General features: G+C 46.0%; 1 protein-coding gene across 1 annotated transcript in view; it reads right to left on the reverse strand.

Moving 5' to 3' along the window:
• Window positions 1-16,328, reverse strand: part of TGFB1I1 (transforming growth factor beta 1 induced transcript 1) — a 188,440-nt gene that overhangs the window by 16,494 nt on the left and 155,618 nt on the right. Inside the window, exons 7-9 of the mRNA XM_086931839.1 lie at window positions 15,576-15,869; window positions 13,822-13,995; window positions 2,584-2,665 (exon numbers count right to left, since the gene is read on the reverse strand). Of these exons, the coding sequence (XP_086787965.1) occupies window positions 2,584-2,665; window positions 13,822-13,995; window positions 15,576-15,869 (550 nt within the window). The remainder of the gene's footprint in view (window positions 1-2,583; window positions 2,666-13,821; window positions 13,996-15,575; window positions 15,870-16,328) is intronic.

A 16,328-nucleotide genomic window follows, 5' to 3' on the forward strand; every position in this document is an offset into this window, starting at 1 on the left:
GAATTGTCAAGTACCCAAAGAGACTTGGCCTAAGACAGCATTGTCACTGGTCAGACTATAATTGGCACATAGAAAAGGTCAAAGGATAGATGATATACTTTAATCTATAATTTTAGGCCTGTACCAATTACAGACTCCATTCAAAGATGTATTTTTTCATTAAAAACCCAATCTAATGGTGAAATAAGATTTGTATTAAATATCTGAGAAATGTAACTTTTAAGAAGTTGAATTTACTCTGCCTGATGCTGCTGGAAGCTAATTTGCATTAGCTCAAATGCAAATGCTCCCTCTAAGGGCTTGATTTATTATTTGGTGGCTGGCCCATTGTTCCGCCAGGGGGACGGAGCAAATTGCTCCACCCCTATGGCAGAGGGACCATCCACCAAATGTATAAATGAGCAGGCGGTCATTTATGATGCATTGCCAGACTCAGAAACCACTGTCACAGTGGTTTCTTCCTATGCATTTCGCTGTTTGGTGCAGGTCTGCATCAACATGATGCAGCTGTGCACCAATTTTTTTTTTTAAAATGTTTAATCTAAAAAAGAAAATTGTTACACAGGATTTAATTTTTTTTAAATACAAAATGTAATGCTACCCTCGCCATGGGAGTCATCTCCCAAGGAGGGGGAAGCCTTATGAGCATTTTACTGTACTTCATCGCCAGGGTGTGCCTGTTGGTGATGGACAGTAAAAATGTGGCTACATGTCCACCCATCCTGATTGGGTGAGTAGAGATATAGTCATTTCTCTAGCAGCCCTTACTCTGTTGGCCGTCGGATAGGTCTGGCTATGGCGGTGATAGAGTAAGTCACTGCCGTAGTCAAATCTGTGGTCCACCTGCATTTAAATCGAGCGGGCCATTGTGTTGCCAATAAGGCTACTCTGTTGCTATTTTAGATTACATATAAATCAGGCCCTAATACTTGGTCTAAATGAGGTGGGAAAGAGGTGCGAAATTCCTCCTAGGAGCTACACAATATGTTGACCTCAAAGGGCAGAGATTATTCCTCTGAGCTCAGCAGAATACGCATGGGTGGGGTTGTTGGCATCCTTTTGACACTACAGTGTCAACTCCTTCCTGACAGGTCTGCTTAAGTCACATGGAGCACTTTGGCACACTTGAAAAGAAGAAAATGGGATGCCAGGACAATTCTTGTGTATCCATTGTCTGGGTGCTGTAGGGCCCTGCCTTTGTCCTACCAGACTTCTGTCTCCTTGTTTGTTTTGCATGCAGAGCCTGCTTCAAATTGGATTTTAGTTTTAGCTGTGGGAGGACACTGGGGATTCCCATAGTGCACTTCTTTACACACCTACCACACTCAAAGCCCAAGTTTAGTGTGGCCAAATACTTTTGCCATCTTGAAAATGCCATGTCACATTAAATTTGTTTGCTTGTTGGCAGCAAGGCAAACAGGAACTACTGAAAAAGTGGGAAGTGTTGACCTTGGGAACTTTAACTCCATTGGTTAGGGAGTGCCAGGAGTCATCGCCACTTACTAGCTTGTGCCAGGCATAAATGTAGCATCTCCAGGAACCCTCTTCATAACACTTTATGGACCTATAGAAGAACAGAAGAGAACTGGACCTGGTCTCTGTGATTGCGAGGTGTTCTGACGGGCTGAACTTGCTCCCCCATGGACCCAGTACAAGGAAGTGGGCTCCAAGGGTCAGTTGGCTGACCTCCTGATTGGCTACAGGGGCACAAAATTCAGCGAATCCCAACTGACTAGTGGCAACTGTAACTTGGACTGAACTTTGATGGTGGCCATTGTCTAATACTCTGAAAGCCTTTAGATACCATCCCTAATGGGACTTATACATTTATTCCTGTGGTTGAATGGGCACCGGAAAAAGTTTAGAAACTTTTGAAAACTTTGATTACAAAGCTCCATAGCCAAGGGGGCCTTACGCAAACCCAATCTGCGGTTCCACTACTACATCAGATTGAATTTCAGATTCATCACCCTCCAACATCTGTCAAAAAATTACAAAGATACTTTCTGTTTTGGGAATAGGATTTTTTTCTAGCAAAAGTCTCAAAAGCTTCAGAGCCTTCGCGGGACCAACCTGCTGCAGGTATCCAACCAACAGTTCCATTGATACGGCTACAATCTCAAATTTGTTCCATGGGGAGACAACTTTTCCTTTAGAAAAATGACTAAGTCTCTTTTTGGATTGGGACTTTGAAACGTTTTCAAACTTTCTGACTGCCAGAATTTCACCGGGTCCTATCCACTTGTATTCGAACAGGGCTCCATTGGGGTCAGCCTCAAATTGCGCTAAGGTCCCGGCCTATCACTTCCATGGACTATTTTTGCCGCTTTGTGCTTTTTGGCTCTATATCTTCTTAAATCTTTAAGAATTTATGTAGAGGTGGACAAGTAAAGTAATGACCCACTTTCCTAAACTTGCTAATTCTGCAACCCCATCACATTAACGCATGCCTCTTTACTATAGCCACACCGCGTCAGATGAGCACAGCTTCATTGACTCCTTAAAAAATTTACACTCAAGCACTCATTTATTCATTTACTAGTGAAAGGCAGAGAAAGATAAGTGTATGTTCCCAGATCCTACCATCTTCCCCAAAGGGTCTTCCACATTTAACGCAGCAGAAGTGCTCTGGATGCCAGTTCTTGTCCAGAGCAGTCACCATTTTCTAAAAGAAACATAAAAAGAATTAATCAGAAAGCATATCAAATGAAAAAACTATGAAGTGAAGACATCAGTTATGTAAGACATCTTCCCATGATCAATGCACAAAGGCCTCTTTCACAAGGCAGTGCTGAGAACATGAAAGGGGCATAATACAAAACTGAGGACAAGATGTCACTATTCGGGAAGCCACCACAAGCTGCCATGTAAACTTTTTGGAGACCACCCCCAGGCAACACTGAAAGTTTACAAAGAGTTTCCATGATGATAAAGAGCATCACACTTTACAAAGAACATTGAAACTCTGAAGAGCACCAAACTATCATACAAGATTCTAAACATGCAGAGTGTCAAACTTTACAAAGAGGATCAAACTGTCCAGATAACATTTAACTTCAACAATAGAACTGAAACATTACAAAAAGAATTCACGCTTACAAACAGCTTAAAAACAGCATTAGGCTTACAGACATCATTTGAAACTGCAAAAGAACACCAAGTTATTACACCAAGTTTTGACACTTACTAAGGGGTCGATTATGTTGGCGGACGGACCTGCGTCCGTCCGCCACCCCCGAGGTGGAGGGACCATCCGCAGGGGCTGCGGCGTTCCCTCCATACCAATTAGGATGTGATCGCCACCCTGGCGGTCACATCCCGTATATTTTACATTGCGGCGGGTGCTGCTTTGAGCAGCACCCGCCGCAATGTAAAATATGCATGTTTACCTTTGGCATGCACAACTTGGCAGGCACTGCATGGTACCTACCACCTTGTGCATGCCAAAGCAGGGGGGTACCATAGGTACCCCCCATGTGCACCCCCCACCCCCAACACCCTGGGGGCCCTCAATGGGCCCCCAAACACAAAAGACCACATGCTTTTCCATGGCGGAAAAGCCGCCGTGGAAAAGCATGTTTCCGCCTGCATCCTAATATGGCTGGCGGTGTCTTGCAGACACCGCCACCATATTTGCGTGCATACACTGCGGATCAGCGGCAGACGAACTTGCCGTCCGCCGCTGATCCCACCGCCATCCTAATATGGCGGTGGGTGTTTCCAATGTCCGCGGCAGTGAATCCGCATCCTCCGGGCCGGCAGTGGCTTCCACCGGCCCGGAGGATGCGGATTTACCGCCATCATAATCGACACCTTAGAGTGTCAAACTTTACGAAGGGCATCAAACATTACAAAGAACATCAAACTTTACAAATATCAGACTGCACAAATAGCACCGAAGCTGTACAAAAAGTGTCCACACATACAAAAAGCATAATACTTGACAGAGAGCATTGAAACTCTGCAAAGAGAACCCAATTATAACACTGAGTTTAGAATCATATCAAGGGGCAAGATCTACAAAGTGTATCAGACATTATAAAGGGCATCAAAACTTTACAGAGAGTACTGAAATGTTACAACTAGCATAGAAACATTAAAAGTTTAAAAGGTGCATTGAAATATGAAAAGAGCACACAAACATTACAAGAAGCACTGTATCTTGCTTAAACCATGGAAACTTGAGGTAGCTTTGAAATTGTGATAAGAGACTTACAAAAGCCATTAAAACTTTGCAAAGAGCTCACTAAGGGGTTGATTTGGAGTATGGTGGGTGAAGGCTACTCTATTAAAATGGCAGAGGACGTTGCCCCCACCTTCCAGAGAAACCGCCTCCCAACATATTTAGAGTTGTCCACCAGCCTAGCGGGCAACTCCAAACATTGGGAACAACCGCTGCCATGGCGGTTCCTGTCAATGTTGTAAGAGCTTAATTCCCATCAAACATGGCAGGTGCCCCACAAACATTTACAGTCTTTAATTTTTCAAAACCAAATTCGCAAAGGTAGAGTTTGATTTTGAAAAATTAATAAATAATGATCCCCCACACCATTGGATTTTTCTTCCATGCTGTGGGGGATATTTTTCTTTTTTTACTGTCCCTCACTTCAATGTTTTTCAGGCCGTGAAGAGAGCAAAACAAAGACATCCAATTGCCCACTCTAAATTAAATGGGCAGTTGGATGGCAGACTTGCGATGACCCTTATTCTGTCGGGCCATCAGAGGAGTATGTTGTCGACGGAGCCAAAGTTGGCTCTATCGGCGACATACTTAAGAGTTTGGCAGAGAGTGTACTCCATGGGTACTCAATCGCCGTTGCAATGGAGCAGCCTCTCTGCCAAACTCTAAATCATGCATATGGTTCATAGAAACATAACAAACAGCATTGTAATGTTTTAAAATTTTTAATTTGCAACACTCTACACATAAAATATACAAATGTACGTTTAACTCTACAAAAAGAACAGAAATTATACATAATTCATGGAAACATTGGAAAGCACTTTGAGGTGTACAAGGAGCCTCATAACTTTACAAAACCTACAGAACTAACAACCAGCCTCGCCGCTGCAGGAAAGAACAGTGGGCGGTGGAGCCGGCTGGGGGAGGATATCGAGAGACAACCACAAGGGAATATTAAATAAATAATTAATTTTCACTTGTGGTCGTCTCTCGAAATCCCCCCAAGTCGGCCCCACCGGCCATCGCTCTTACCTGCAGCGGCTGCTAACAAAGAGCACTGACATTATTTGGAGTTGTGAAATTACAAAAATCATAAAAAGTTTACAAATTGCAGTGTAACTAGAACACGCATTTACATTACATAACTAGCATTTAAATATTGGAAAGACTGGATAAAAACGTATCCAATCAACAAAACATGTTGGAAATTTAAGGCCTTTAAAACTTTAGAAAAGTCAGTGGTCCTTTCTAAATGCATTGAAAAGTAGAAAAATATTCAAACTCTATCTAGGTTGCCTTTGTGAGTACAGTGTAATTTCCAATTCTGCAAAAAATTATGATGGCAGACGGATGAGCGTCTGACTCCAATCGCCTAGGAGCAGGGGACCGCCCGACAAGACTTCTGAAGTCCCACTGCCCAATTACAATGTGTCCATGGGCTGGCAGGCGGAAAAGTGCTCAATACCACTGCAGCTTGTGCTGTGGTCCTGGAAAAGGGCTGCAGCACAAGCCGCCGTGTTATTGAGCACTTTGTGCCTGGCACACGGTGCATATATGTGCCCCTGTGCCACATTACAGTGGCCTACAGGGACCCTGTTTCGGGCCTCAAAGTCCCTTTCTGGCCGCCTGTTCATGGCAGTGGGACTGCATAATGGTATGCGTGGTAACAACTGGGTCGTTGTAACAACCGCATTGTAATGGTACCACGCTGTGGAGACAGCGTTGTAAATGCTGTTTCCTCTCCAGCATACTTACAAGGAGCATCAAAACCTTCCAAAGCGCAAAGAAGTGCTTAAAGTCTACAACAGTAATGTAATGGTACAAAGTTCACTGCAAGAGTACAAAGTAAACTTACACTCTACAGCAAGCAGCAGGAATGGAGAGGGGGCGGGATAGCAACAGCGCTTGATGGAGAGGAGGAAAAAAATGACAAGCATTTGCACAGCAATAGGTCTTGCGTTTGGTACCTATTGCCTTTACCACCGGTCTTTGGCCATGCTGGGCAACATTCCTGATGCAGTGCAGCATGGCTAATGTATAAAAAAATTGAAACTTTTGACATCATTTTGAAGGCACGCGCACCACTCATGCGCATGCTTATAAAATGACGCAGCCACTTCTTTTTTCTTCTTAAGAACTGCTCCGTGTTGGTTCTGTATTTAAAAAAGCAAACCAATGTGCAAAAGTGACTCTATTAAATGGGAGGGGAAAGGAAAGGGGTGTGTAAAAGCATTAGGGAAGAAGAAACAACATGGGATTTGCTGGTGTGGGGATGAAGCAACACAAGGATGGGGCAGGGTGTGATGCAGGGTGGAAGAAAAAGGAGGGATGTGGGGAGAGGCACCACCGAGGCTGCAGGTGGGGGGAAGCAACATGGATGGTGCAGGTGGGAAGAGTAAACAGGTGAAAAAGATACATGGAGCTTGCGGGCAGAAGCACATAGGCAAGAAAGTAATGCAGTGTGGTATGAGGGAGAAGCACATGGGTGAGAGCGGAACACAGACCATATGACGGGGAGAGAAGTACACAAGGGTGACAACTAGAAAACACATGCACTTTCATGGAGTGCTTAAACAAAAAGAAAAAAGGAGCGCTTGAAAAGTGAGCAGTGAACGGATCCAAGTACATGTCCATGCTACCGGGGACGTAGAGGAAGGAAAGTCCACACAATCTAGGGCCAGATGTATGTGGTTTAATACCGGTCGGTAATGCCGAAATTCAGAGAATTTCAGCGTTAGCGACCGGTATTTGGCTGGGTGCAATGTAGGTGAGTTCATACCTACATGCAAAATAAGGAATCGCAAAAATAGCGATTCCTTATTTTGCTCTTGCTTATAAGAAATCGGAAATACCGGTTCCTTAAATGCAATGTACGTAGCACTAAAAATAGTGCACTTGAGCCTTAAGGAATCAGTAATTACCATCAACTTCAAGTTGGTGGTAAGTAGCGATTTTCTTTAAAAAAGCACTTTTCTGCTTTTTTAAATGTGTCATGTGGCACACATCCATGCCCTTAGGGCATGGATGGGCGCCATATGTGCACACATGCATATTTCAGGGGTGCAACAGGGTATCCTTTGGACACCCTTGAAATACCTCCCGCTATTAGCGATTATGTAATACTGAATTGCTAATAGTGAATATCTTCCCATTCATTCCTATGGGCCTCCTAGCCCATAAGAATGAATGGCTAGGTATTCCTTAATAACGAATCTCAACTACTGATTCGTTATTAAGGAATGTTAAGGAATCGCTAATATTTTATCGATTCCTACCTACATTCCATTTAGCGAGTCCTTAATAGCGATTCGGTAGAAATCGCTATTAAGGACTCGCTAAATTGAAGTTACCTACATCTGGCCCTTAGTGACTAAGGAGCAAGCCATTAAGAGTGGCAACAAATCCAACCAATGGGAAGCAATGGGTGGACTATAAGTCCACTGAAAGCTAACAATATGTCTCGGAACAGACAGCGTATCATGCACTATCTAGTAGACTTCAGTCTAAAACGCAAATAAAAGCTCAAGGCGGGGTACGCAACGGACGAGCTGTGCAGAATGAGGGGGCAGCATAGAGAGCAAGGTGGTGGGTTTTAGAGAGTGGAAGGAGCGCATAAGGCAGAGAGCAAGAAGATACATGCACTCCTGTAGAGAGCTGAAATGAAAAGAAAAGAATAGCTCCCTAAATGTGAGCAGGGAAAACATACAAGTCACCCAATCAAAATGATGGTAAAGAAGATATGCTCCAGGGAAGGGACAAACACGATAAGAACAAAAGCCTTTGACTAAGAAGCAACCAAATGAGATCGGCAAGAAAGCCAGCCAGTGGTAAGCAATGAGTTGACCGAAAGTCCACTGTAAGTTTCGGTATTGTGATATTGTGTACAATAGGTCTTCTAAAAGCTGTCTGTAGGTTAGATCTAAAAAGATAATTCCAACTTTTTAAATAATTTTTTTATTGCACTTATCAGCATGTTGTAAGGCATTTTCCATGATCATCTAAGTAACACAACACCCTGGTGAGATGGGGTCAGTAATCAAGCAGAGCCCTTCCCGTAAGTATAGTGCCCCCCGATCGCACTTACGATGCAGTCAGTTAGATTGTGAGGAAAGTCAAGTGCAGACCTGCCGCAACATTGTTGTGCTCTTGCCACTAGCAAATTCCCCCATCCCTTGATGGTGTGATAGCCACTTCAATCTGCTTCCCCATGTTGGTATATCTGCCAAGCCCCTCGGATCTTACAGTGTTTGTTAGGGACAACGCCTTGCCCGGCACACCACCCGCTCCATAAGGGCACAATAGTTCATACCTTTCATCTATTCCTGGATGTTCGGGGTCTCCCTGGAAATCAACCTACTGACTATGTCAGGCTTAGCCACCCTTCATCTAATCCCCAACAGCAACCACTCACCTCGAGAATCCCCCTCCTCCTAGACCAGATCCAAGAGTGCCAGTTTCAGGTTGAGCTGCACCAGTCTACCCATTACCTGCCTCAGCTCCCAGCTAATCTGCTCCCAGTATTATGAACCCCTAGTGTATTTCCATGTCATATCAAAAAAGGTACCCACAACCCCAGAACATCAAGGGTAAGCCATACCCGACTGACCACCCATCCTCACATCCGCTCCGAGGTTTGATAGGCTCCATACAAATAATGTAGCGGAATGAGGCGAATATGTGCCCAAATCGCAAGGGCTTGGGGTGCCATCAGTGGTGTCCTCCACTCATCATCCTATTTGGGTACCCACATTCTCCTGTCACCGCTCTCCAAGGCTAGTCATCAAGTCAGGGGTGTTGACCACCAAGGATCGATACAGGCCCAAGATATTGTGCACTCTAATGGGCTCTTGTATCCATCGGGCCTAAAGTGGTCTGAATTCAGGGAGAGGATCGGAATGACCATGCAACACGCTCCTCAGTTGTAGGAAGCTATAAAACTGTGAATCATGCAGCTCATACTCCTCCTTAAGATCCTCTAGTGAGTCCCTGACCATACATCCCCAGCTTGGATAGCCCTGTGATGTCTCACTTTCTAAATTCACACGCCCTACTCGAGGTCTTCACTGAGTCCCCAAACCATAGCGCATTTTCTGTGTGAGATTTCTATACCATCTGATGTGCAACGCATTGCGCTGTGCCCCGAGTGCTACACTCATCACTTCTAGCAAATCTGGCATCACACTGGTGGTTAATAAGTAATGGTGTCATTGATTATCAAGAGGTGGGCTGCCCAGTAATAAATCAATAGATCTGTGGTGCTCATGCCCCTATCATATGAATGTCATGTGCATTTGTCGTAGGAGATCCGTGGTTGTCGTCCCACCGAGATGTACAACCCATTTGAGAACTGTAGCCTCCTAAGGACTGGCAGGGAAAACTTTTTGGGATAGTGCTGGAAGATATATAGCCAATGTATAGGGCGAATCTGCCAGGAATGCACATGGGAGTGAGGCCCGTCGCTTGAGGTTCCAATCTGTCCTGGTCTAGCAGGGGAGCAACATTGTTATCCCAGCACAGACACCTCTCCGGGAGACCTGCAACCCCCAAATAGCGAAATCTATCTGTGCGGCATTGTAGTTGTGATAACCTGCCCCATTTCTGCAGTGATCCCCTCAATGGCTTCGTTCAAAACTTCGTACAGTCTAGCCCGTGAGGCAATCCATGAGCTTCTGTTACAAGTTACACCTTGTCCATCAAGTCTACCACCCTAAGTTGAGTATCTTATGGTCTAGGGATAATATTTTAGTTTCAGTCACGGCCATGTCTCCTTCTCTCTGTTTCTTCCATGCCTTGACATACACCATAGTGCGCCTTCCGATTACTGCAGTGAACGTTTCCCAAATCAATATTGAAGCAAGGGGAAGTCCCTAAAGCTTAAGAAGCTGGTTTCCCAAGCATTCGTTATGACGTAGATGAACGGATGTAAATAGCCATGCCTGTATTTGGGTAGCATGGACCATGCCTAAATAAGGACTGGGTTTCTATGCCTATATAAGGGCAATGTGAATTGCACCTATATAAGGGCATGAATCGGGAAATTCATACAGATCTAAATCTATACACAACAGGGGACTGTGTAAAAGTACGAGATTCTGGCTTTCTTGGTGCACCGGTAATCCCCTCTTGTCTGGAGATATGGTTCCTGGCTTCTGCTGTTTCTACTACTGTGATTTTGGTGTTCCTTGGTGTTTCTGTAGGGTCCTCTCTGAGTTGCTTGTAGTTCAGGTGTTACTTAGGAGGCGATTTGATGATGATGTTAATGTTCTTTTGGGGGCTGAGCAGGGCTTCCAATTCTTTTGTGGTCAAGTTGTTGAAGGTTTCATTCTCGGTGGTCTCCTCTACCTCCTTGTAGACTACCTGTTCAAAGGTGGTGATCTCCACTGGTAGAGTGGCTGGGGGCGGGCAGAATGCTGATTTTAGTTCAAACCAGTTTCATTGGTGTTGAGGACCTGCTCTCTTGGAAATTGATTTTCAAAGTAAGCCTTAAGTTTCAGTTTGCTGAAAAATTCCGTCAGCTCACAGTGAAGTTGGAATTTGTCGAGGCGAGCGGTGAGGACGAAAGTGAGTCCTTTGTTCCGGACTCGTTCCTCTGTGGCCGTCAGTGTAGTGGAAGACAGGTTGAATACTAGGTTCGATTCCCGGTGTGTGTTCCCAAATATTTAGGTCCCGGTTAGAGTTCCTTGGATTTGCTTCTGGTGTGTGCACCCACTGGACCCTTTTTTTCTGCCCAGTGTACCCACTGTTGGTCTCTTCTCCTTCCTCTGGCCTCTTCCTATAGAAAAGGGTCTTTGGTTTGTTGTGAAGAAGTTTTGGGGTCCTGGATGGTAAGGGGTCCATCCGAAGAAGGGGTTTTGCAGTGGGTGATTGTACATAGTTGGAAAGTAGTTTTGACCCTGTTGGGGATATGTATCCCATGGTTATTGCCATCTACAGGGTTTTCCTCTCCCTCTAATTCTTTGATTGCTCCTTGAGCTGGATCCACTTGATAAAGATGTGTTGTCTCCCAAGATATCTGATGATGTATCCTGTTTATTTGGGGTGACGTAGTTGTAGTCAACATATGGGTACACCTTAGTGTAGGCAAACCTCTTGAGGTCTTTTTGGAACTTGGTAATCGTTGACTGTGTCATGTATTCCTTATATTCGGTTATCTCCTTGTGGGTCTCATCCAGTTTCTTTTTAAAGGAGGCTATGGTAGTTTTGAAGTGGTTTTTCTTTGCTTGGATTTCAATGAGCATTGCCTCATATAGTCTTTTAGCTGTTTTTATAATCAAGACTATCCAATCCCTTGTGCAAAGTCATGCTATTTTCGCCCATTCCTTCCTGAAGGATGGATCATCCAGGAAGATCCTGGGCGCACTGGTCACCAGTAAACCTTTGGGTGCTGTATTGCTGCGCAAGCATTTGGTCAGGATCACCCCATGTAATATGGTGCAAACCCTGTTCCTTTTTTGTTCAGTAAATTTGTCCCAGTCTGTGGTCTGGGAGATGGAAGCAGCAAGACCTATGGCATATGGCGTTTTACATAGTGTCTGACCGTCCCCAATTGATGTAGTTATTTAAGGTGTTCATGTTCCATGAGAAGCATTTATCCCCCTGATGCCTAACCCACCTTGGTCTTCAGCCATGCTGTGTTGTGAAAGAGCACCAACCAATGGATGCATGTGTGTGTGCAACTTGATATGCGTAAAATCTCTGAACAACTTGCTTCACTAACTACATTCCCCCATGCACTCTCCTCGTAGAAATATATGTCGACTCAACGACTAAAACAAATCACCCATCTTCCCCCCTCCAAACATTATCCAAAACAATAAAGGAAACCATAGTGAACAGTGGGACAAAGTCAGAGAATGCATGATGATCCCCAAGTACACTCATCAATCTAAACGTGTGCACAGGGTCGGTCTTCTGCTGATTGCATGGAAACAAGCAGAGGGATTGCGGCTGTCATTATTTAACAGCTTCCTCACTGTACATGTTGCACTCCTCAAGTCATGATGAACTTTGTGAGAGTCAGTCCCTCCTATCCCTCCGAGATCCCCATGTTTCTAATGCTGTTCATCCTGGAGCACCTCTCTGTATCCTCTGTCCATACCTCTAACTGAAGGACGACGCTCTGGAGGTCTACAATCTTGGGTAGGAACATGCAGAGAGTGTCCTCTGCCTTGGAGGCGCGAGTTTTAGTTTTTGTAACTCTCCTGGCACTGTTGTATAAGTCCTGCCACAGCAGGGAGAGATCCTGACTTAAGTCCCAATTTTCCCTCCAATGACAGTCATGACTCCTGTATGGCAAGCAATATGGAAGCTGCAGCATCTGAGGGATCCAGCAAATTGGGCTGCCCCTGTCTGACAAAGTAGGGGCCTGGCCTTGTGTACTTGTAAATTTCCCCATGCAAGGGTGTCAGGCCTGCTTTTCCTTGCCCAAGATCGCCACCAGTGCAGGGGCCTGCTAACCACACATGCACCCAGGAACTGCCCGTACTACACTCAGGCCTGCAATGCCGGTTAAAGTTGTTCCAGACCATGGGGTCCCGGGCACCAGGTCTCTTCCAGGTTTCTCACTTAATCATGGGCCATGCTTAGACCCCAGCCAGGTGGAGTCTACTCACTATACAGGGTCCGCTCCATGCACTGTCACAGGTGGGGGTGTAGGGTGCTTGCACACATCCCCCCATCATGTAGTCTGGACTAGTGGCCTATCCAACATATGCCTCTCCCTCAGGTGTGCCTCGGGTTCGCCTCACCTGCCTCTCCCTGAGTGCCCCCTATCTCCTCACCTGGTCACACAGGGCCCCCACAGGCATCACCTTGGGGCTCGGGTAGGAAGACCACTGGCCTTCCCGGGGGTGAATGCTGCCACAAACCTCCACTGTTCGGTGCCCCAGCCCGTCACTTTTGTGAGGGCAGCCCCTGGACACCGTTTGGCCACTGGCAGGCGAGGTCCTGTGCCCCTCCTCGCCTCTGCTGCATCTCAGCGGGTCCTCCTGCTGCAGAGCACTAACGTCACTATAGGCCTGGTTTGCCAGTCAGTCTTCCGCTGACGCCCCCACACACATAACTCAGGAGGCCTCGGAGTGTCAGCGGGCCACCATGTCGGTTATGGCACCCCCTGCATCCAGGATTATGCCGGATTGTCAGGGAGCACACAGGAGAGAAAATAGCAGTATATAAAATATCAAGCCCGGGCAAGGTAGGATTGCTAAGATATTTAGGGGGACAATTTACAAATCGGCTCCACACTCGTGGCTGGGGCCCCGCAGTCATGGCAGGGCCCGCACTCATGGCAAGACCTCCATACTGCAGCTACCTATTGCGGAGGTCCTGCCACGAGTGTGGAGCCCCTGCCACGAGTGCAGGGCCCCTGCCACGCCTGAAGGGCTCCCGCCATGAGGGCAGAGCCCTATGTGAATTGGCCCCTTAGTGTGGAGCAAGTGGAAGAAATTATAAGCCTTAAGTTGGAACATAGGTTTTGGACAGTACAATGCCTAATGTTATTCTAACATGTTTAAAGCAATAACCGGTGGGAAAACAGAAGCCTCTGTTGTGTTGAGAGGAGCAAAAAGCTAACCTTTATCACAGATAATTAATGTAAAAATATATATCACTATGGAGCACTATAGCAGAGATGTACTTACGTCTATGATAGGTTCATTGCACAGCCCGCAGCGTGGGGAGAAGAGGGTAAAGTAGTCTCGCTCACAGTACGGCAGCCCATCCTTCTCGAAGAAGTTGCTGCCACCCATCTCTTTCTGGCAGTGGCTGCAGACAAAATGTTCAGGGTGCCAGGTTTGTCCAAGGGCCGTTACCACCTAATGGAAAAAAAGAATACAGTCAGATTGAGGCTAAGAGGGTGCAGATCACAGCAGAAACAAAAGTAAGTGCCCTGCATCTGCCATCATGACAACAGTAAGTACACTGTCTCCATCACCAAAGCAACAACAAGTACACTACCTCTGTCGCCAAAGCAACAGTGAATACGCTGCCTCTGTCACCAAAGCAACATAAGTAAACTAAATCCAGCTGCAGGGCAACAGCAAAGGCAATGTCAGCACTATTGTTAATATTAATGTTGATGTATGCAATGAAACATGTATGTACAAAAACTACATCGAGTCACTGTTGCCAAAATTCCCCGATATGACCTCACCATCAACCCGAAGTCAGAAATATGTGATCAAGCAGGCCCTGCTCCCTAGGACTGAGGCTACTGAGTGACCGATCACAGGTGGGATGGCACGTAAACATTAGGACAAACTCTCAACCACGAAAAACCCAGATTAGTCCCACAGATAGGCAGTGACATCACAATGGCTCTGGGAGATTGGTCCCAATAAAACACACATGGCAGGAGGGGGAGGCGTTCCCAAAACACCATAAAGCTAGATGCCACATAAGGTTAGGAGCACTCAGCCAATCATGACACAGCACACACTACACATGCAGTGATAATGCGTTCCCCATACCGGACATCTGGACACATTACCCACTGGTCCCCATTTGGTCCATGCAAGGTCAGGACCCAGCTGCAATTGTCATCAGTTGGGAGTTATTTATGGCCTCATGACAAGGCCCACATTCCACTCCCAAAACAGGACCTATGAATTGTTTTATGATGCTTCAATAAATGTATAAAAAGACATTCAAAACTATTCTACTTTGAGTCAGCCCTCAGACCCATCTCTGTATGTTGCACTCCCGGCCATAGAGTTTGATTAAACCACTGTTCCTGTTTTGCCATATGCCTCTTATCTCTGTTTTCTCAAAGTTACATCATATCCGAGCAACACTACCAAAGCAACAGCAAGCGGCATACTGCCTCTGTCAACAAAGCAACAGCAAGTACACTGCCTTTGTCACCAAATCAACAGTAAGTGATGTCCCCAAAGCAACAGTAAGTACGCTACCTCCATTAGGAGGGCAACAGAAAGGACATTGTACTCTTGTGCAAGGCAACAGTGGGTACACTAAGTCCATGGGCAGGGCAATGGGAAGTACAATGTGCCCATGGGGACGGCAACAGCAAGTACACTGCCTTAGTCACTAAAGCAACAGCAAGTACACTGCCTCCATACGTAGAGCAACAATGTGAACACTACCTACAAACCCAGATGGACAACAACCGATCTAGAGCAAAGCAGACTGACACACTAAACTGATCCCATACCTTGGGGTTCCTTCCCACCCAATGTTGCCCTCGACACCTACATCTTCTGGATATGCCCTGGTGTCACCTGATGAGGGAATACCTCACTTTGCAATAGGCATGGCTTTTCCTCCTCTATGGTGCAAAGTGTGTGTGTGTGTGGAGCTAGGAGGACTCATAAGTAAAAGTTTGGGGCTCCTGCGCTTATGTTTTTATTTTACCCTACATATCAAGCGTTATCCTCACTTGTCCAGCGATGGGCTTCTGGCAGGAAGCGCATAAGCCCTTGGCCACTGTGGAGATGCCTTGCCGGCTGAGGTCTGACTGCAGCATCACCATCATGCTGTCCAAGTTCTCACTCTGCGGCGGAGCACTGCTGTGAACAACCGTCTGCGGCGACGCCACTTTCCCCTGAGTTTGAGGAGGGGCAGCCTTCACCTGAGGCTGAGGCTGAGTCTGTGTCTGCGAAGGAGCCGCAGTCACTGGGGCTTGGGGAGGGGCTACTTTGACCTGAGTCTGAGGAGGATTGCTTGGAGGAATCTGCAAGGAGAGAAATAAAGAATCAAGTATTAGTTACATTGGCACTTGATACATTTGCTAATCACTGTGCATTAGGGGGAAGCATGTCTTGGTTGGTGAATGTCTGGATTTGGGCACTATGATTGATTCGTCGTTGGACAAGTTGCTGTTTGACTGTATAAGCTGCTGAATGCTTGGACACGCGGTTACTTTACGATGATCTGGACACTGAGTCAGCTGCAAATGCTTTTACTTTAGGTCACAATGCGTTATTGTTGGATCAGATACTGAACCCTTGGGCAATGGGCTGGTATCCAAATGTCTAGAAATTGTATCAGTTGGTAAATATGTGGGGCGTAGGTCATATTGCGAATGACTCATGTTGAATCACTAAGCGAATGCCTTGAAACTGAGACAAAGAGCGCATAGCGCATGGCTGAATGTTCAATCACAAGGCAATGCATGTGTGGAGGTGAGTTG

Source organism: Lissotriton vulgaris, chromosome 7, assembly GCF_964263255.1.
Source record: "Lissotriton vulgaris chromosome 7, aLisVul1.2, whole genome shotgun sequence".
In the NCBI taxonomy this organism is placed as follows: Eukaryota; Metazoa; Chordata; class Amphibia; order Caudata; family Salamandridae; genus Lissotriton; species Lissotriton vulgaris.